This window comes from Aethina tumida, chromosome 2 (genome assembly GCF_024364675.1).
Source record: "Aethina tumida isolate Nest 87 chromosome 2, icAetTumi1.1, whole genome shotgun sequence".
NCBI lineage: Eukaryota > Metazoa > Arthropoda > Insecta > Coleoptera > Nitidulidae > Aethina > Aethina tumida.
In genome coordinates, this window is record NC_065436.1 from 35,113,003 (window position 1) to 35,136,552 (window position 23,550).

At 37.3% G+C, this 23,550-nt stretch overlaps 2 protein-coding genes across 2 annotated transcripts; one reads left to right on the top strand and one right to left on the bottom strand.

Annotated features, from left to right (window-relative positions):
- Positions 1-45: 45 nt before the first annotated feature.
- LOC109606614 (serine/threonine-protein kinase SMG1) lies at positions 46-23,478 on the bottom strand. The gene is made up of 7 exons (XM_020023153.2): positions 23,425-23,478; positions 22,977-23,369; positions 16,079-22,470; positions 4,798-5,060; positions 3,432-4,740; positions 1,587-3,377; positions 46-1,524 (listed from the first exon to the last, which is right to left on the bottom strand). Exons 2-7 carry the CDS (start codon positions 23,308-23,310, stop codon positions 1,447-1,449), a joined length of 10,167 nt encoding a protein of 3,388 aa, XP_019878712.2. The 5' UTR covers positions 23,311-23,369; positions 23,425-23,478; the 3' UTR covers positions 46-1,446.
- Positions 11,371-14,672, top strand: LOC109606626 (octopamine receptor 1). Its single transcript, XM_020023165.2, has 2 exons — positions 11,371-12,122; positions 14,226-14,672. Exons 1-2 carry the CDS (start codon positions 11,439-11,441, stop codon positions 14,610-14,612), a joined length of 1,071 nt encoding a protein of 356 aa, XP_019878724.1. The 5' UTR covers positions 11,371-11,438; the 3' UTR covers positions 14,613-14,672.
- Positions 23,479-23,550: the final 72 nt, after the last annotated feature.

A 23,550-nucleotide genomic window follows, 5' to 3' on the forward strand; every position in this document is an offset into this window, starting at 1 on the left:
ACATATTATTTAACTTACAGAAGGAAAAGGGAATAAAAATACAAATTACACAATAAGACTATATTAGGATTTAAAATACAGAAGAGAAAGAGTAATAAACATTAGTAAAAGGTCACATCATATAAAGTAACATTGAGGCGAGTTAAAAATGTTTATCACATTTTCCTAAAAGAACCACAAAATTATAAAATACCCTAATTAATTACTATTGAATGGATGACTATAACTAGAAAACAATTTTTTAAGGAATTGAAGATAAGATTTGAACAATTACACTATCGAATTCATAAACATCTAAAGTGTTTTTGCTATTTTTTTTAAACATCAATTTTAACATGTTACATTAAAAGTTACACATTTGTCAACTCAAAATACTGTGTTTGTCAACGACATTATAAAACGGTTGTTTATAATTCATCAGGATTAAAAACATTTTGATGAATTTGTCCTCTTTTAACGTAACATAAAAATGGATGACTGAACCAAATCATGACATGTAGTAATATTAGTAATTATTATGAAATAATTCAATATAATATTTATATTTTACTGCTTTATGTTTAAATATATGTGCTTAATAATCTTTAATAAAACAATTAGTTAGATGAGAAGTCGTAAATTATAAAAAAATCGAAATGAATAATGTAATTTTTAAGCAATATAAGTGGAGGAATAACCTAACAATGTCTAGAATATATTTTTAGGCATGGTTAGAATACCGGGTATCTCAAAGTAAGAAATTTACACAATAAACAATACAAGACAATTGATGAATAAAAGAAAAACAATATTTAAAAAATAAAAAATGTCTCAACTATAAGATAAACATGATTTGAATTAACGACAATTCGAATACTTTCCCATCAAAATTATACCCGACACCATTTCTCCAAACACAGTATAAAAAATTGTGTGGTGCTTTGATGATTGTACCAAAGAGTTGTAAAGGGTACAAAACTTGACATCAATCAAGAACTTCAGTTTACATAAATTACGACTCATTTGTATATTTTTGCTAAAATATACAACTGCCCCACAGGCAGTATTTGTTTGTGTCAACTCTGACAACCGTTGATAATAAAAATGAAAAGCAGCATGAACTTTGAATTACTTTACTATGTATTTGCAAGTAGCAAAGTTTTACTAGTAATGCAAATCCTCGTTTTCTCCAAGTTCCGCATTGTTTAGTTTTGTTTTTGTTTTCCTTTGTTTTAATTTGTGATTGTCGATTACTGAAATTTCATTTGCGATTACCCACTGGAATTTTATTTAAACAGACCCTTACACTTGCATGAACAATAAAACTAAGCGACTTGATCTGAGAAGCTAGTTAAGTTAGATGGTGCTGCTGCTTCAATCACACGCTATTGCGACTCATATGCGCTGGCGCTCTACATTTACTGAAGGGAGATCCAGGCAGGCTTACTGCCGCACACTTAATTCTCTTCACACCCATGGTGTCCAGCCCTCGTAAAGCAGAGCCAGATTATCCAAGCTGGTGGCTTCTCTTATCACATAATCGACCTGAAACACAACCACCAGGTGGTTCAATAAAATAGTTGCGTGAATATAATTAGATCACTTACCTGTTCTTGTGCAGTGTACTTTCTGCCAGGATCCGGATCTCTACCCTCCAATTTCATTTTGACCCTACGCCAAACGCTGACCGCGTACGCGTTCCGCTGCTGACCCTTCGTCGTCTCCTTCGCATGTTTCTCAGCCAGCACGCAGTCCAATCGACGGACCGACGGCTTGTTCTTCCGTGCCTCCAGGTTCAGCAGTTCCGTGTACAGGTGCTCAGTGTGGTGCTTGATGTGTTTGATGTGAGTCAGCGCCTCGTTCAGCTCGTCCTTCTTAATGTCTTTCTTGAACAACGCGAACGCCGCGTTGAAATGTTCGACGTACTGTCGGTACTCGGCGATGAAGTGTTGAGTTTGCGAGCTATAGTCCTCAATTTTCGCCATTGTTTTAATTAAGTTTTTCACGTCCGACATCAATTTGCAATGTACGTTGTATTTAGTCCTCAAAGTGTCCACCAGTGTTTGAAGCTTGTGTTTCTCAGCGAGGCTGATTGTTTTCGTTTCGTTTAAGTGTTTCTGTTCGATCGATATCACTTGGGTTATCATTTCGGAAACTTTGTCCAACCATTTTGGATCATCAACCAGTTCTGGTGTGATCAAATTCATGATGCTCTCCTCCGTGTGTGTCATGTTCAGGCATCTTTCGTTATTCATTTGACAGGCTTGCATCCACTTGTCTAGACTGGTGTTGAAAGCGTTGTTGTACACCGTTGCTTCAACACCTGCATTCCTAATAATTTCGTAATTTAATATTGAGTTTCCAATAGCCAAAATTTTCGCTACAGCCTTTTGTTCCAAATTTAACTGTGAATCCCTCGCATCAATTGCATTTATAAAAGCGGTGGAAATCTCACCAACATTAGGATTCGCTCCCTTGGCCCAGTTCAATCTTTGATGGGCCTTATCAATTAATCCTTGTTGCCTTTCACGAGCATCTGTCAGTTGCGTATGGATTGTTTGCAAGGTTAATAGTTCTTTATGACAATCCATCAGTAGCTTGTTCCTAAATGAGCCGTTGTGAATTTCGTCGTACATAAAGTTGTGTACAGTCAGTAGGTGATTGATTCTCATAGCGGTCGATTGCAGATGTGCCAATTTTTGTTCCAGTCTCTTCGGTATTCGTATTTTCTCCCACGCGTTCTTCATGTTATTCTCCAAACTTTGAGCTTGAGACCAAACGTTTTGCGTGAAGATGCCTTGCTTGGTCAACGAGTTCCATACTTTAGTGCACAATTCGTCGATGGGCACCTTGTGTTCAGCCCCCACGTCCTTCTGCTCAATCTCGTTGGTTAGATCCAAACCGAGATTCTGCAGCACAAAGCAGACTGAATACGCGATCGCCTCGGTTGTTACTCCTAATAATTGAGATGATATAAAGTCAGCAATGAATTGTCTAACCGGTCTTAATAACTGTTCGTCGTTGTAGATGCAAATAACTCCGTCCTTCTTAAACGACTGGCACATCTCAACGCAAATCTTGAAGAAGTCCACGATAGTTTGGAGTCTTTTAAGTAAAAATATGTCATCAAGGATTTTTTTCACGTCTGGATTGAAGATGTGGGCTGAAATACTCTTCGCCTCTTTAACCTGATCGATTTTCTTCCATGATTTTGGTATTTCCAAGTCGGATAAGGTATTTATTAAATTAGCCATTTCTTGGTTTATTTTTTCAAACAGTCCATTGAAACCCATTAAGAGCATTTTGCCTTGACTGAGATTATCCGTTTGGGGGCCAATCAAGTCGTGGAATTTAGTCCTGATTACTGCCACTTTATCGATGATATAATCGAAAGATTTCTGAAATACAAAACATATAACAACAAATTTTAAGGTAAATGAAAAAACACTTACGTTAATATCCATCTGCATGAGTATCATTTTTAAGACCTTGCTCAGTTGTTCAATTAGCTCCGGTATGCTAGTATCCAAACTGGTAATCAGTTCGTTGATATCTTTAATCATCTGTAACACAGTCGGCTCTTCGTTGTGTACCTTCTTCATGCTCTCAGATAGGATAATGGTGTGGAAATTGGAATGCAAATCGGAGAGGCATTGATAAACATTGTTGGCGATTCTCACCCCGCTCAGTACTCTCAAGAAACGATCGTCTGCGTTTGGACTTAACGGCAAATTATTAATCATCTCCACAGCTCTCATGCTATTCATGACTAGGTCGTCCAAAAACCAATCTCCATCTCTGCTCTGCAGTTTGATTAAAACTTTGTCGCTTCTGTGCGCAGCAATCTCCAGAGTGATGAAGCTACGATTCAACCCCACCAGCTCGTTGGCGACCACGAACTCGAACGCGTCCGTCGCCCCCTTTTCGCAGCTGAGGAATGTCGAAATGCTCACTTTTGAATTGGCGTACAGTTTTTCCAGTGCGATGATCGGTTCCTTGGTGCTGATTTTGGTAAGTTCGTCGAACAATTTGTTCACCTGATCCACCGTTTCCTGATACTGGGCCTGGAGAGAGACGGCGCATTTTATGATGTGGGCGGGCATGCCGTGCGACAAGAACATCTTGAAACGTTCGAAGACAGCGTTGCAACAATCGGTGGTCTTCGATTCCAACAGTAGGTGGGACCAATCTAAATAAATTTTCAGGCGGTGATTGTCCATGTAGGATTTTGGACAAGTCATTAGGATGGAATGATACTCTTGAAGTTGTTGCAGACATTTCCTGGCGGATATTGTTAAGTTTTGAGACAATTCGCCGACTTCAGTTTCGGACTGTTGGCACTGCAGTATAACGTCATCTTTGCCTGCGTTGTGCAAGAACTCACGCACCAAATCGAAGATGTGCATGTGTTCTTCGCTTTTCGAGCTGATTTCTAAGAAGAGTAGGTTGATGTTGTCCGCATCCAGGTTCTTCAGTGCGTCTTGGTAGATGTGTATTTGTCTTTCACAGTCCGCCATTATCGCCTCCATCTCTTTCCTGGCCGTTAATATAATCGTTTGTGTTTTATGGTACGATTCGTATTTCATCGGGAGTTGGTACAATGGATGTTTATTTGCGCCATGAGCTTCCGCCTCTTTCACCAACGCCATTTGTTGATGCAAGTCTTGGAGAAGATCCTCAGTTTTGGCCATTCCGGTAATAATTTTCAATAACTCTGTCACTTTGTTCTCCAAATCAGGTAACACGTTCATTATTTCATCTCTGCAAACAATTTTGTTACATTCTTACCCAGTACTTAAGTACTCGTTTAACTCTTACCTGTTCTCGTCCCATTCGACCCTCATTTCCGTGCATCTGACGTTGAACATCGACAAGGTAACTTCCTTTTCCAAATCTTTCTTATTCTGTCGTGACGATGCGTGATTTGCGACTCCCCCGAAGGTGGTACCGGCCAAAACTTCACCACCCACAGTCCAATCGATTAATGGATCGTAAACGAATGCCTCTAGTAAAGTCAATAACGTTTCACGTCCTTTTTTCATGGTTTTCAGCACGTTTTCGCAGGCTAAACGGAAAATTCCCTGTAATCAACAACGAATTACTTGTTAACGCCATTTAGTATTCATAACAGGTGTTTATATGTGACAACGGGCAATAATTCAATTGGAATGTCTTCGTGTAGGTGTCACAATACAATTTATTGTCAATGTTCATGTAAACAAAACATTAAATGATAGGAAACGATAGTAATTACTATGATTGTATGTAAATTGCGTGTATATTTGGATACTTTACATGTTGTAATGTTTATAAACGTTTATGAAGTGAACGTTCATATTTGTTTTTGTTAAATATGTGATGATAAAGGTTTTATTGATGCATTAGTCCTTCAGAATGCTTATTTTTGTGACCAGCAGAGATTTTTCAAATCTTTTAATAGTTCCAATTTACATGTACACGGCGAATTAGATTAACATAATAAAAAAAGTCTAACGGAAAACTCCACATTTTGTGGCATTAGTTGGAAGATTAAGCGATAAACTTGTGCTGTAATTCAGCTTGTCAAAACGGTAAAATAGAAAAAGGAGATGTTATTATGTAGGTAACGCAGTTATTTAGATAATGTCGATCAACATTTAATCAAAGTCAATTAACTATAACAACTGCAAATATGCTAAGCCAATGAACAAATATCGACAGTAGATAAAACAACTGGGATCCAAAACAATATGAAAATTAAGATTATGAAGGATAAAAAATACAATTAGGAATGCCGGGGTTCTTTGCCGAAGGTTCCTCGAACAATGTTCTGTGAAATAATTCAGTCACAATGAAAGTGAACGCTTCCTATATTGTGCTTTAATATTCAGCGGACGGTTTAATTTAAATGAATTGACTAATTTGTTTGTTCAAATAACGAATCAATTGTTCCTCATTGGATTTTCCAGATTGTTCTTAGGTAGATATTTTAAGGCGTTCCAGCGGTATCTGTGATGCGCTGGTCGCAAATTTTCCCACGGTACATGTTGTTTTTCATAACTATTCCCCAACCATGTACCTCTTTAATCAAACTTGATCTCCGAAAACAATTATTCTACCGACAAAGTTAATGCAGGGCACGAGGTCCAACATGTTTAATAATCTTTCCAATTTATCTGGTAATATAAACGATGATTCGTTTCTTGATTATCATATGTTTGTCAGAAATAAACTTTGGTATAGGTTATTAGTTGTTTTTTATTGATTTTGTTGTCGATAACTTGTTTTTGTTTGGGACTGGGCCAAAAATTGACCGGATTTCTAACTAAATTTCTATTTGATTATTTCTCCTAATTGGTTTAGACAATTACAATTAAATAAATAAAAGACTTTCTATAATAAAAAAACTGACCTCCTTATGGTATGTGGGAATCTTTAAAATTAAAATAAAAATTTTTTATATACTACTGGAAGAAAGGAAATTTAACAAGTAACCAAAAGCCATTATATATGTAGTTGGCAATAGTACTCCCAAATTTTATACAGGATGTATATTCGTTTAATTTTATGTATCTAAAAATATCCATAACTTCGTTATTTTCAATGAAACTCCCTGTCTATTTTTGGAATTTTTCTACACGCAATTGCAAATACCTAAGTACTACAGTCAATTTTTTTCAAAAAATTTTGATTGATGGACTAACTAAAATGTCTGAAAATCACCAATTTTAATACTAAAAAAATCATCTTTTTGGAATACATGTTAATCAAAAACCATTCTTAGTACTCCCAAATTTTAGGTGGTAGGTGTTATTTAAGTATAATTTTGTGCATCTTAAAACATCAATAACTTTGTTATTTTCTATGGTACTCCATGTATTATTTAACATAATTAATTAAATTAAATATTAATAAATATTTCTATTCTAAAATTGAATTGTTTATTATTGGAATAGTTAATAAACAATTAATGATTTAAGTAAAATTACTGTTGTATCTCGTGTATAAGGGAATAATAAATTGTATTTACACTTATTAAGATATTATAAAGAAAAATATAATTTTATTCAAAATTAAACTCTTTTATTTGGACATAAGTTTGGAAACCTTATTAAATAATGTAATTTTCGAATTATACGAGCTCTAACAACTTAATGTACGGTCAATATCATATTTCAATGTATAGCCATGACTTTGACTTTTAAAAATTACACATTCATATATATTTTTTATAATTCATTAAATACACTGCTTACATTTACTTGTAACACGAAAACAAACACTTTTATTTAAATAATTATAATTAAAAAAAAGAATAGTTTATAAAAAGAGCAACTTACGTTGACAAGTTTATGTTCGGACAATAGAGAATTTCACGGTTGATAAAATAATAAAAAAGAAAATTCGCGAAATTGTGATAAAGCAATATCATAAGGCGAAAAGCATGAGTTCAATAGGAGAAAATTTAAATTTACCAAAATCAACGGTAGGTATCATAAAATGTTATAGGGAAACAGCCAAGTTCGAAATACGAGGAAAAAATTGTAAGTCACAGAAGAGCCACGTTAAGAGATATAATTGCAATTTTTAGTGCCGAAACGGGAACTAGGATTTCACGTGAATGTTGCAGGCTGAGGATACAAAAGTCAGGGCTAAATTTCATGAAATTTACAATTTAAAATATAAAATATTATCTAAACTGATTAAAATTTTATTTCTCGCAAAAAAATCACTTAACTAAAAATTAATTGAATAATCGATTAATTAGAGCCAAATCGAAATTACCACGGATAATAGATAATTGCTCCAAAGTGATGTTTAGCAATTAATCTAAGATTGACGTCTCTGTTGAAGATTGTAAGAAATGAATAATTTGCGATAAAACAGGAGCATTTCATAGGGATTGTCTTAAATGGACAGTATGTTTGTTGAGAAGATGGCTTTCATAGACGGTACCGTTAATACTGAAAGATATCAACAAATTTTGACCAATAAACTACTCCTTAGCGTCGAAGAGCTATTTCTTGAGAGCAGTTATACTGCCAAGACAAAAAAAATGGGTTTGAGGATCATGATATACGAGTTTTTGAATGGCCCTCAAGTAGTCCCGAATTAAACATTATAGAGACTTTGTGGCAAAGAATAAAAATTTACCTAAGAAATAATCGTCTTCAAATACTGCCACCTCGTATTCAAGTTGTAATCAAAGCTAAAGGGGATGTGACACCTTACTAAATGACCGAAATAAGTACATGTGGTCACTAAAATGTACTTTATTTTTACATTTTTTAAGTTAATTAGTTACGTTAATTTTGGTCACAGTGGCAACGTTTACAGATGTTTTCTTTATTTGTACTTCAACAACATATGTAAATTTGATAACTCAAAAAGCAGTAAATATAAAGATATGTGTACATATCTATGAAAATTAATATCGTCCGAACCTTATGTTATTAGGGCTCGTAAACCAAATATAAATAGAAGCATTAATATTTTATTACGTAACTAGCATCTTGTATGACTGTCTTTTGTTCATGGAGTCAACCAATTTTCTGGTAAATTCTGGAGGTATTTTTTGCCATTCCATTTGAAGTCTTTTCAGTAGCTCCGTCTTATTTTTGCCGTATATCCCTTTCTAAATAATTTAAATGTGGCATGGCAAAACTTGTACTTTTTCTTGTTCGAACCAGTCTTTTATGTACTTGAAAGCATGATTGGGATCATTGTCCAGTTGAAACAACTATCTTAGTAGCATATTATCCTCTGAAAGGTAGCATGTGGTCCTTTAATATGTTTCCATAATCAAATCGATTCATTTTTTGGGTAATATGGAATAACAGACCAATGCCATATCGATTTAACCAGCCCTATACCCTAACATTGTCCCCTCCGTATAATTGGTATATTTATGGAACTGTTAGCATACTAGTCGCCTTACAAACCCCTTGCCATCTTTCCATTAAACTTATTTTCATCGCTAAATAATACCAATCCCCACTTTTCGTTGGACCACGAAGGATGCTCTCTTGCAAAACTAACCCTGTTCTTTTTATTATTCTTTGATATAAGGAGTGTCTTTATGGATTTTCTTCCAAACTGTCCCATTTCCCGCAGTCTTTTTTTACACAGCCTTAGCGGTTAAATTTTGTGCATTACCCTCCAGAGATTCTTAATGAATATCACTGGTTGTCAATCTGGGAATTGTATCCGTACTACGAGGTCTACCTGCTCTGGAACGATCCGCAACAGATCCACAAGTATCAAATTTATTTAAAATTTTGAATATGGACCCTTTATTGATGTGCAGAATTTCAGATTTTCAATTGTGCGATATTTCTCAAGTTTACGTTTGTTTTCGTAAGGTCATTGGGATTTGCTTTCGCTTTGCCATGAATAAAACTAATTATATTTAAATCACACACTACAATTAATAATTTGACAATAAATAAGTTTGTGTAATATATAGCCATAAATTGAACGTCTCAAAATTGGACTATAAATTGGCGTGCGTACAACAGTAGTAAATATCTGGGTCTTCCAGATAAGCTCTTGGACGATTTGCCCCCGGCACGAATTAGAAAAACGAAGTAAACATTACTTCTATTTAATTTTCAATGTCTGTGGCAATTTTTATAAATAAATAAAAAGATTTATTTACAGTATTAGCAGAAAGTAGAGCAACTTTAAAAATACGTCTATCTAATATAATTTATACTAATTATGATCACAGTCTATAGAAATATATCGGTGAATATTTCGTGGATTAAAAATAATTCTGTCTGTAATTCTGCAACAAATCAAAAAACTAAATATTCGCCTGGCAAAAAGTAGAGCAACTTTTTACTAAATATCACTAATCTCAACAATAATATTCATAATATACACCAAAATAAACTAAGTTAATATCGTATCTCGTGGAAAGAAATTATTTTCCAAAAATCAATAGATTTCAGGATATACAAATTTTACCCTATCATATCCTCAAGATCCTTTCTTGAGTTCCAGCAAAATAAAAGGTCTACTTGGGACACAACTTAGAATTAATGTTTTTTAAGTACTGTAAGAGATAGATTACTACAAGGGGGTCTTCATGCAAAAAGGTCAGACTAAAAAACCACTACAATCAGAGAAGAACAGAATAGCCGAATTTACCACGTCCCTTTTACACTGGACTTTAAATGATTGAAAACGAGCGATCTGGAATGATGAAATCAAGTTTAATCTGGTTAGTAGTGATGGGATTTTATGTGTAAGACGACCTATTCATGAAAAGTTTAACCTAAAGTTTACCATAGTCACAGTTAAACACGGCGACAGGTCGGTAATGGTATGGGGTTGTCTTTCCGAATCGTTTTATATATAAAGAAATATTGAGGAACAATATGATACCGTATTCAGATAAAAATATACTACTAAAACTTTATTTTCAACAAGATTGTGACCCGAAACAGTGGCTTTTAAGGGAAAAAATTAATGTTATGAACTGGCCATCTCAATTTCCCGATCTAAACTTTATTGAAAACTTAATCAGTAAGATTTATTCACGGTTCTGCAAGAATCCTGGCAAAATATGGATCCAAATATTATTGACCATCTGTTGCTTTCCATTTAAAAAAAGTGTTTGGAAGTTATACATAATAATGGGGATTTTACAATTAGTGTAGAATTAATTAAAATACTAATTACAAATTATTTGTAGTAATAAAACTTTAAATAGCATATGTTCATCAGCAAAAGTAAACTCTTTATTTTTTTATTGTTTAACTACGTAATATTTAAATTTATAAAGGGAAGTTAATTTTCAATATACATTTTTTTAACATAATAACCAGGAAAAAAATTATTTAAATTTTAAATAAGTTGCTCTACTTTTGGCCAATATTCTTCCTTTTTGCAATTATTTTCAGTATCATGATAATTATGCTGTCTGATTTATTTCAGTTAAATTTCTGATTTAAAACTACAAATTTTATGTTAATCTTCTTGGAATCAAATTAAATAGCATTTTAGATTTGTGAGGTCAATAACGAAATTATGCGGTATTTAGCTACATTTAAAGGGTGATATTTAAAAAATGATAATGAACATAGAAAATTCCAACAATAAAAACTTGAATTAATTATGTGAATGGAACAAAAGTTGACATTTAAATTGTTCGAACGTGATAAACAAATTTCCTCAAAAAGATTATTCAGAATCATTGAGCACGTTATATTTATAGAACCAACATATCAATTCGTACACCCGAAACGCGGTTCATTCACACATCCGAAATCCAGGCGCGCAACTTCCCCACCGCCCGAGGAAAACCCCCGTCGACCGAAGAGCGTGACACAACAAACGCGGCGTGTTACCGCATCGAAATTTCGGTTCGCCGCGAAGGTATCCGGGCAGTCGTACGCGGAGCGCCGAGTCCCGCAGACATGGCACCGTCCCCGAACCGGAATGTTTACAAAACGAGACGGAAACAGTGAGCCGACATGAACAGCAGCCTGGAGATCAACGACACGTTCTTCTTGTCCGACGACACGTACTCGGGCAGCATCCTGTGGCTGGCGCTGAACATCTTCATCACCGTCGCCACGATCCTGGGCAACGTGCTGACCATCGCGGCCATCCTGTTCAGCCGCAAGCTGTTCGGATTGGTGGCCAATCAGTTCATCTTCAGCCTGGCAGTTAGTGATCTTTTGGTGGGTGCCTCCATCCCCTATCACATGGCGTTTTCTCTGGTGGAGGGCTTCGGCAACGGGCAACTCAAGTGTCTGTTACGGTTCTTGTTGATCTCGTTCGCGATGGCCAGCTCCATAGTGAACCTCCTGTGCATCGCCACTGATCGTTACTTGGCTATAGTGTATCCGTTCCACTACACCAGATATATGACGAAAAGAACGGCCTGGGTGCTCATCGTGTTGGTGTGGGTGCTCAGTTTTTCCATTATATCGACTATAATATTTTGGAACGATTGGGTGGAAGGTGTGACGTGCGAGATAGTTAAAGTGTTGCCGGCCAACTTCATCAACTTCTTCGTTTGTCCCTTATTCGGTGCGGTTTGGATCATACTGTTGTTTTTGTACTTGAGGATTTGTTGCGAGGCTACTGGACACGCCAAACGTATTAGGAGTACCAACTCCGTACCCAACGTTAAGGACTCCAAGTCGTTTCAGGTAAAAGACTCGTCCTTCCACCATATTGATTAATATGGGTTCAATAAGCATATTGATAAGCTAATGACAAGAGTGTCGTTTATCAAAAGTTAGAAAGTATTTGATGTGTTTACAAATTTAGTTTAGGGATATTCAATTTCAACAAACACATTTATGATCCATTAGACGATTGTTGTGTTTTAAGGAATCTTAATTGCCGCCCAACTGAAAGTATTACTTAATTTCAGTTCATTTATTACAAAGTACTTATTTAAAAAATGTCACTTTGTTTAAACTTTGTGATTACCTAGACACCTAGAAAAATTCTATTGTTATCAAGCAAATAAATACTTTCTCCAAGCACCTCCAAAAAAAATATTTATAATTTTCACACGAGTATATTTAAATCTTCGTGAACTAAACAAAGTGGTTTAGCAAGCAATTCAAACATCATTAGCACGAGTTTAAATGCACGATCACTGCCAGTAAAACAAACAGCTCATGTTCGTGCTTGCACTTGCCCAAAAGCAAACAATATTGAACAAACCCGTATGTGCGTCTTGAAACGTGAGAACACTGTAATGAGCTGTCGCATAAAACAGAAAACGAAAACAGGATAAACGGTCGTGATGCAACCGGTGATGTATGGGATAATTGTTATTGGTTTATTGGTTCTGTCCATCTGCAAGGCGAAAATTATGCGTTGTGCCTTTATCCGTTTGATCATAACAACCAATCGGGGTAATCGATTTCTAATTAAATATACGGCACGAGGTATTTAATGTGCTGCCGGTTCTAAATTTAGTTGAATAATATATTATATTGTTTAAATTATATGCATCCAGACATTAATCACCGAGTCCAAACACCAAATATTGACAAGAAAGGTAACGGCAAATTTACGGAAACTTTCTATTATATATTTTTGGTGCAAGTCGAGTGTGCTAGACTCGAAAATTTATTTTTTTCTATTTGAGCTATTTACTTGGATTGAGATGATGCCCAATTCGTTTCGATCAGAAGAATATTAATTGAGTTGCAGCAGTAGTTAAAATTTTATGTGATTTTTGACCATTTTCAGTCACCATTTTCTGAATAATATTTTTTAATAACAAATCATTTCAATATCCTTTACGTTTTAAACTTTAGTTTTGGTAGACCAAAATCTACACTATCATGTGATAGTGAAACTTCTCACCTGGTTCATCACTTTTTTCTCTTAGGAAGAAAACTAAATGAGTGACAAAAAAATTAATTTTATCTTATTTAAACCTGGAAAACAAAATATTGAATATTTTGGCGAATATGTATTAAAATGTATGGCTTTAATTGGACATTATCACTTGACATAATTGGAACATTTGTATTGTCCTAAAAACTAACGACTCCTTGAAATACTCCTAAGTGAAAACAATTTATCGATTTAAAGAGCAATTTTTGATTAACCACTTCAATTGAAATTCTTGGTAACAGTTTTTTTTTTTGAGGAAGCAAATACTATTTAATTATACTACTTATGGGTAAATCAATTACAGGTGACTCCAATTAGCCATTTTTCAGCTTCTCATATAGTTTATATTATATATGCTTATTATTTTTATCACATTTTCACTTATATCAGATGTTGATTTCTTATTATTGAAAAATATGTTTATTCTATATAAGAGAAAATTTCTATATTTCAGAAATTGAAATTTGTGAACCACTGTAATTAAATTCTAATTACCAACCGGATCAAGATAAAATTTGTTTTGGTAAAATTTACTAATAATCTCGTATCATTCACTGAATACATGTAAAATTTTCCGAAACCTTATTTCCGCTAGCGTTAAATTCATTTTCACTGAACTTCTTATCAGTGGGGAAATAAACATGCTATGCTATTAGTGTGTAATATTTTTTTGCATAATCCCTTTGTTCATACCGACCGGAAGGTGAACTGCTAATTGTTTTATTGATTTTCGTCACGCATTTTATTTACGTTCTCCATCAATGAAATATATTTTATTAGTAACTTATGCAAAGTCGTTATTATCAATCAACGATAATCAATAAATCCAATTCCAAGAACGTTCTGCTTACATGAATCAACAACATGAAAGCATTTTTTTTTTTTAATTACAGGTGATGATAATAATCCTGGGGTCGTTTTCCCTGTGCTGGTTCCCGTTTTTCGTCGTGATCACGTACGCCCGCACCACCGGACTAATCAGAAAGGCCGTGTACGAGATCGCGTTCACGTTGGCCGTCGCCAACTCCGGCATCAACCCCCTGATCTACGCGTGGAAGAACACCAACTTCCGCAAGGCGTTCGCCTGCCTGCTCCGTTGCCAGAGTCCCAACGTGTGCAGCGCCGCCTTCGTCACCAACCACGTGCCCAGCAAAAAGGGCTCCATGAACGGCATATGCAACGGCCGCGAGGAGGAGGTGGTGCGCAGCGAGAGGCGCCAGTCCGAAGAAATTGAGTCGAGCGTCGGCACCGAAATGACGAACATCAGCAACAGAAACTAGGCTTGGTGTTTGTGCAGCTTGGACCGAAGTGCTAATAAGATTGTGATACGAAATTCTCAAACTTCCACTCAAGTATTTTTTATTGTACAAATAAATTTTATGTATTTGAAACGTGGTGTATGCTTTTAGAAATTTAATTGATGCGGACGACCTCGATGCCGATTTTGGTAATTTGCATGACCTGCGGCGTACTTCCTAGTCTCTCATTCCGTGCGATAATTACCCACAATTTCCGCGACCTTATGAAGTTTAATGGGATGTGGTGTTGGCCAGGCCAGAATAGATCGGGTACCACCCAATTTCACAATAAATTGTTTAATTAGTTGAACAATCCAATTGGAAACAGTTATCAAAGGGAATTCTGCCAATATTTTAGTACAAATTTGATGTTTATTTTGGGTACATTACACATGAAGATGCACCACATTGAGTTTATGAGTATTTCTGATGGAATGTATTTTTGGAATCTGTACAGATTATTGATTATCCACTTTCGTCAACTACTATCAAGTGCCAATTCAAAATACTAGCTAAAAAATAACATTCTCGAGTGGAATACTATACAGGGTGATACACCGAACATACCCATTTAAAGTTAAATAACCAAAAAATTTTAACAAAGGTTAGAAATTCGACCGGTAAAACCGGAACTTTGTTCAAAATAAATTAGAAACGTAGTTCAAATAAAATTATAATTGCTATAGAAATTTTAAATGAGTACCTTTTCTCCATAAACTTCTAATGAATGAGTTGTACATTATTTTTAAAAAATTATCATTTATCCAATGTTATTAATTTCTAGCGTAATAACATTTATTGAACAAATTACTGCTAACATTTTAACTCGTCATTTAAATGTTTAATTTATTATATAAATAGTTGCATAATATATAAAAGGTATTCCAGGAATATGTTTCCGTTTAAGTCAACTTACAAGGCACATAATTTATGATGGTCTTTGCAAAACATTAATAAACCGTAAGCAAATCGTCATTTAAATGTAAGTACAGGTAACAAAATGCGGCATTGAAATATAAAAAGTGAGAATTCCAAGTAGTATTTTTTCATCTAATTTATAATCTAATTGGTCATAACACGTGGACTTCACCTTGGTTTTTTCATAGAAAACTTGTAAGTGTTTAGCTACAATTAAGTAACATCTGGACGTTGCCCCTAAACCATATTCTAATTCGTATTAGCATTTTAATCGTCTTTCACATGTGGTTTAAGAAACCGTAGTACTACGAGCAATAAATCTAAGTTAACTGCTTTTAGAATTCACATAATAATATCGTAACAAAATAATTTTGGACAAACTTATATCGCCGGACCAATTTACAATACAGAAGCACGAGACTTTATTAATCAAATTAGAGCCCATAAAAACTATTTACAAGACCTCATTTTAATTAATCAAACAAGGTCGTGACCGTTAAATTTCAAAACTGGTAGACAAAAACACTCACCTCCACCCCAGTAACACCCAAAGCATCTCGGATGTTCGGCGTCAGTCTGAAGGGCACCTTCTCGGGCACGCGTAGCGTCTTTCCCTTCTCGAAGCACACGTTGTAGTCGATGTGCACCACGTCGCCGGTGTTCAGATCGACGAGCACGTTGTCCAAATGCCGGTCGCCCAAACCGATGATGTAGCCTATAATGCTCATCACCGCCACCGAGTACGAGTACCTCTTCACGTTCTCCCACCAGGTGCCGGCGTTTATGGAGTTGCACCACAGCTCTTTGGCCAAAAGGTCGCTCGGGGTTTCGTTCATCAGTTCCGTCAGCACCTGCTTGAGCACCGACAAGGGCCACTCCTTTCTGTTTTCGATGTTTTTCACGCCGTGTTCTTGTAACAGTGGGTTCAACTTGTTGTAGAACAGCTCCGAGGGTCTTAGCACGGTGGTGTTGGTGTTGACGGCGTTCTTCACATTCGGCTTGAGCGCCTCCCTTTGTTGCCAGCGTTTGTAGAGGGCGAAGGCGGGGGTGGTGCCGTCCACCCAGGAAATCAAACCAGAACGGGGTCCCAGGGGGATGACGGAATAATGTCTGGCCCTGTAGAGATTGTGGCCAGAAGGGTCGGCGTTTTGAGCCATCATGGTGTTGGCGATGCTTAAGAACTGCATAATTCTTTCGTCCAAATGCAAGTCTTCCAAACCTTTGAACAAGTAGGTGTAAGTTTGTCCATCAGAACCATAAAACACAAGTTTCTTGGGCTTCGTTTTGGTTGGCAAGATGGACACCACGTTGGATACATGAGCCACTGTCACGTTTTTAGTCGTTGAAGCTATTCCGGGCATAGCTATTAGCGTATCTTTAATGTTGTGCAATATTGGGCTGATGTTCTGCATTTTTAAAGAGTAGGAGGCACGTTTATGGAACTTCTGCTGGAACTTCTTTTGCAACGCCCTTAAAGGTTGTAGCGACTCTTGAGGTTTTTCCGGAGACTCCGGGCTCTTTAACTTCGCAATCACGTCCTTGATGTCATCCAGATATTTCTCCTGGAACTCCTTTTCGTGCGGGGTCTCCGCTTCTACGCTAGTTACATCCAGCAGCTGCTCCAGTATAAAAATAATAGGCTTGATGATGATTCTGTGTTTTTCAGCAATCAAAGAGATTTTCTCCTCGCTGGACAGGTTCACGTTGTCGTTTACTTTCTCTATTTCGTATTCTAATTGTTGTTGTCTCTTAGTGATTTCTGATTGGTGTTGTGCCAAAGTACCTAACCATAATTCGTCCCACAACAAAGTGATGCGTCTCAGCTCTTTAACCAAAGTCTGCACTTGAGTGATCGTCTCAGGATCTTGCTTGCTAAGGGTGTCTACCATGGTTTTAAAGCAAGCCTGCAAGGTGTTGACTGGTTCCTCGTTGTCACTGTCGTAATCATCATCTTCATTCAGCTCGTTATCTTCATTTCCTTCGTTGTTCTGCGACAGACAATCTTTGGGCAACGTAATCTCGGAGAAATCGAATTTGAGACCACCTTCCAAGGCACCCACGACAGCTGGGAAAGTGATCAATTGAGGGGCGTCTTCCGCCACCCTACACAACAAATCCGATACTCTGTGCCTCACATAACTTTCGGGATGGTTCAACCTGGAGAAAAGTTGAGGTATAATAACTTTCCATGGTTGCGTAGGCGTTGTTTGAAGTCCTTCCTCCAAAATGCTCTGCAATTCCAAAGCATACTTGACGATCAAACGTAGCAATCGTAACGTTACGGTTATGGTGTTGCACTCCGTGCTCTTGTTGATGTTTTCGGAATTGGAGGCGAGATGCAGGTATTTAAAGTAAGCGTCGGCGCTCAGGAAGTAATAGGTATAGATCCTCTTCTGGATGTCACGCCAGATTTGCACCAGTCCGTGCAGCTGTTCGTCGGAAGCACTTCTCAGCACGTTCACGCATTGCAGCTGCGCCTGTATCATGTCCGACGTGTTAATTTCGTTGGAGTCGATGTCCTCGTCATCTATTGCCGACCTGGTCTGAGCAATGATCCCTATTATTTTCTTCACGTCATCTTCGGACGTGTCCGGCGGCAATAGTTTTTTCAGATCTTCGAACTGTTCGTCGGACAAATTGTTTTTGATGTCGGCGCTATGGTCGACCATTTTCTTACCCCATCGGTAGCACCAAGTGCCAAAAGCATTCCAACTTTTTGCCAGCGTTGCGCAGTGATGGACGCTGAACTGCAACAACTTTCCGATGGCCATTTCGTTCAGGGGTATTATGTTGGCCGCTATTTTCTCCATCATGCCGATTTCGGGAAGAACCATCAGGAGTTTACTGAGGGGACTGCTCATTTCGGTTACAGATATGTTTTCGTTCGTCTGCAGCCACGAGGCCAGCTTTATTAGAATCTTGCTGCTGATCTTCCTCAGTTCCCCGCTGCTGAACATCTCCGCATATTTTGATATCGCAGTGGATGCGGCTGCGCACAAATTAAACGTATTGTTCCTTGGTTCCTCCACGTACGACAATTTTATAACTTCGGACACTGCTTTAGCTATATCGACCGTCCACAGTTCAATATCGCCTAGTTTTTGTAAGAAAGCTCCGGCTAACTTGTCGCCTTCTAGCTTCTCCGGCAAACATATGTTCTTGTCCCTGAAGAATTTCTGTAAGTATTGATAGGCCAATTTAAAATTTTTTTCTTTACGGGACCGTTTGATTATGTCCAATCGTAGGTTGCTGCAAAATACATTGAAACCTTGATTTTGCACAGCGCCAAAATACTCTGACCACCACAATATCTTCCTCAAAACCGACGACTCAATTTTGTTGATTTCGTTCTCAAAATTCTCCGACACCAGAAATACAGTATGAGCTGGTGTGTGATTTGCTACTTGTTTCAAGCCGTTGGAAACATATAATAACAGCGAAAAGTTCTGCAAGAACTCTGACGGAGCAGAATTAAGATGTTCTTGAATTGAGTTTTGTACGTACGTAATATTCGTGTTAATTTTCGTTAAATTTTCTTCCAGATCTTTGGAATTAATATTCAGAGCGATGTTGTACAAGTTGGTTTCGGTTGTGGATAATGTTTCGTATGCACTCCAGTATTTGCTGTCGTTTTTGTATTCCCAAGTTGTGAGTTCTTCAAAAGCTGCATTATTAAAATCTAAATTGGATAAACATTTGTTACAATCCCAGTCAGTTGTGTTAAACCAATATTTCCTTCCATTCTCTGTGTGAGATTTATTTTCCATCTCGTGCCAATAAATCAACTCTGACCAACTGTTCAATTCCTTGTAACAGACAATAATTTGATCTACGATAAAGCTAACGGTGTCAGACTCGATGATTTTACTCTCCCCTTCGTCGTTACTTTGCAACAAACTTCTGTAGCCCTCCAAAGCAACTTCGTATCTTTTGGACGCTTGTTCCGCCGCATATTTAATCCACAGTATGCGTTTTCCGCTCACCTCCTTGCACCAAGAGTACAACCCGTACAAAGCCTCCGGTTCTTTCAGTTTCAAAAGAGCTATGGTGACAAAGATAAGTACTTTTTCAAACTCCGGAGTTTTGGTCTTATCCCCTGCCGCCATGTCCCTCAATAAACTTTGTCCGTGTCGCAACGCTATGGGGGCCTCCCCGGCGTGCAAGGCGACGTGCATCAGCACCATACGTATCCTCGACAGCCACTCGTAGCAGGTGTTAGTGTTGGCGATAAAGAACGACCGGACCACCTTCGAAGACGCCGGCATAGCCAACGCGGTCCCTTCTGACGCGTTGTAAATGGATTTTTCCAAGTGCTCGACGAACTGCAGCAGCATCCTGACACGCCGACCGTCCGACTGCGCTTGCTCAGTCTTGCCGCCTTTTTTCAACGAGATTAGATCGTTGCCCAGTTGATTGAGGGCGCCCTCGATTTTCGTGAACGTTTCGTTGGGTTTGCCCAGCGGTGTCCTCAGTTTGTAGTTGACGCAAAACTGGGCGGCCTCTAACGTCGCCCAGTTGGTCAGCACTTGATTCGAATTGATTGCCAGGTCAAAGTACAATTCCATGTTCAGTTGAGAGTATCCTTCCAGAGTCCAACAGGACGTGAATATGTCCTCTAGCCAATTGTTATCCGTTCGTTCGTTTTTCAGTAGGTAATTCATGAAGTTTTTAAATTGCAAAGGGTACATCTCGCTTTCTATTGTGCCGTTCAGATGCAAGTGTTGGGCCATGTATAAAACGAAATTGTTGTAGTCTTTGGACGTGATGGTTTTGGTTTTCTTGAATGTGGAGTTGGTTTTGTTCAGTTCTACAATACAAATATCCCACGGTATGTTGGCGGCTAATTTTGTGTACGAATCCCGTACATTTGCGTCATTGGATTTCATGTGCAATTTGCACAAATCGGTTACGTTACTCAAAAACGTGTTCGTCCAAGATAGTTGCTTGTTACTCAATAGTTTATCCAAATTTTCGCAAACCATCAGGACAATATTGGTGTTGAAATTGTATCCGCACTTCACCAATACGTTAGTCACCTGCATAAACAGCTCGTTGTTGTACAAATTTTCTAAATAAATCTCGGAGTTAATCAGTATGTCGTTCGTCCATTGCAGCAGCAACAAAGTGACCTCGCACGAAGTAGGTACGCTTAACGTCTTGTGGAGTATGCTCAAAATGACGGCGAAGTTCCCAGAATTGGGTGAAGTGTTTGGCACATCGTTGGTATTCAATCCGTCGTTCAAGGAAAATAAATTCATCATACTAGACAGGTCCTTCTTGTTCGTAACCAAAGAACTGTTTGAAATGAAGTGATTGTAACATTTACAATGGGAATAGAGTAGATACAACAAACTGTATTGCAAGGCTGGAGTGTTTTTGGCCAGCACAGGGTTATGTGGTTGCAAATTAACACCCACAAGCTCCAATATGGTTGGTTTTAAAGCCCACATAACAATAATTGAACTCGCATTCGCCAGTTGCGACATGCACCTCAACAGAAACAGGACTGTCAGTTCGCAATTTTCTGTCGCTTCGATGATTCTGCTCGAAAATGGGTTGCTTTGAGCGAATGGTTCTAAAGTGGGCAAAATATTCTTGTACACAATTTCTAAATCTCCCAGAACGTATCTGTAGGTTTCTTGTAGTAAAGATACGTTTTTAACGTTTAGTAAAGACTGGTAAACGCATATAACGGATTGTTGAATACTTCTAGTTGGTGAATATCTCAGATGTAGAACTTTGGAGTTTGGTCCAATTAACTTTTCTATCAGTTCAATTGGAAGGTTGGTTGAAAGTTCTTTAACAACCTTGGAAATGAACAAAAGCAAAGATATGACTGATGCGTCGGTAAAATCATCCATAATTTTCAATTCTAGGTCAAGTAACTGAAATATTTTAGTTGTAAGACTTTGACTTTTATTATCTAGCACTCCTAACAGCAGTGAAATACATTCATTAGCGGCAATCAATAAATTGTCGGGCTGGCATATCTCTAAAAAATCGGTAAGGGTCGCAATAACTTTCCCCAAACATTTATTCACAAAATCAATTGTGACATCCTTATTGTTGGCTGGATGAAATTCAACATCCAGACATTTCAGTACAGTATTCATTGCAAGCACCAAAACGGTGACGTGTTGAAGAGAGTTTGAGCCAGGTTCGTCCATTTGCGACGCATAATTAGTTATGTCCTCAAGGAAATTCTCTATCAAGCCGATGGAAAACGACAGATGGGCGACGCATTTAAAATGTTCCCTGGCCCGGAGCATGTTCTTTGATATAAATTCGATGTTGTTGAGCGGTTGTGTGTGATCGACGTGCCACCCGAACAACAAATCGATCGTGTCCCTGAACTGATCGTAGAAACTCCTCGGGTACAGTTCGACGAAACTCATCAACGTGTCAAGAATCGCCTTGAACATTTCCGCATTTTCCGTTGTCTCAATCGTCGTGACCAAATTGTTGATTAAATTCTCAGCGTGGTTCTCTAGTACCGGTTTCTTCGCCTCCATGCTGAACGTTTCCTTGAACGACTTCATCAGGAGTATCTGGATCTCTTCGTGCGTACCGACCAATTTGGAAAACAGCCACTGTTGATAGCGTTCGAAGTCGTTCTCTTGGCCCATTATGTAACCCATCCGACCCAACGCTCGGGCCGCCTGCTGTTTGGCCAGCGGTCCTGGCGCCACGTACAGTATGTCATACATAGATTCGCCCAATATGTGAAACGCTTTCCGTACGTAAACCGCATTATCGGGCAACAGGAGTACCTCCAATAATTTTTTCGATATGGCCAACGAATTCTCCTGATCGCTTTCCGACGACAAACGTCTGAGCAGTTTTGAAATTCTCGTATCTTCCGGCAGGCTGAACTTGAAGTCCACCTTTTTGTCTGGCTCATAAAATTTTCCCCTATAACTTCCTGAAATAACATTAAATTGTAGGTACAGGATTTCACTGTTGGTTTTATTGATGTATTCATTAATTCATTATTATTATGTTTGTTCAGCTTTTTCTACAAATTTTATGACATGCACATATATTGTATACTTTTTTATAAAAACAATTACATTAATTTGTGTGTTTTTAGGTGTAGTCTCAATGCATACAAATTATTAATGAAAACAATCAAGTTTACTTATTACTGAAAAATAAATTGTATGATTCTTAATTAAAACAATACTAATACATATCCCGAACAAATAGTTTTATATTGATTTATATTTATAAAAAGTATTTTTACCTTTATCTAATTTGATAGACTTATTCTTTAGGTTTAATTTGCACATACGACAATTACAAATTCGCACAAAAAATGAATTTATCTATTCAAAGTGTTGTACTATTATTTTAAGAACATTATACCTAATATTTTGAAAGCTAAGACAAAATAAGCAAGACCAAGTGGATGGCATACAAATAACTTACCAGTAGATTCATTGTTTCGCAAATCATATTTCCTCACGGGATATAAATTCTCGGTAAAATCACGCTCATTTCTTCTGGTGCTTTGCCCACCCCTGCCCCTAAATCCGCCCCTTCGTTCGCTAGCCCTACTAGATGATCTAAATTCAGTCGGCCTGGCCCGACCACTAATGCCCCTGTACCTTCCATCTCTCGTATATATATTATACTTGTGATTTGGTTCACCTACTTCATCATCCAAACTGTTATTGTCATAATTATCATCTGAGTGATAGTAGTCGAAATCATGGTTTTTTGAAGCTTTATGCTTGTATGAATTTGAGCTATTTGATATCATCACTTACATACCGATGAAAATGGTTATATCGTATATACGGAAAAAAGCTACCTCTCTATCTAAAATAACAATCATTTACGCAATCGTTTGGATGATTTAATAAAATAAATTTACCTATTGAGGATTGTGAATTTTCGTGCATCTGTCACATTCCATACGTTGAAAAACAAAAAACCCCACTTTCAGTGCCAACCAAATAAATCTAAAAACTCAATATGCAACCCGTTTTACATCAACCGG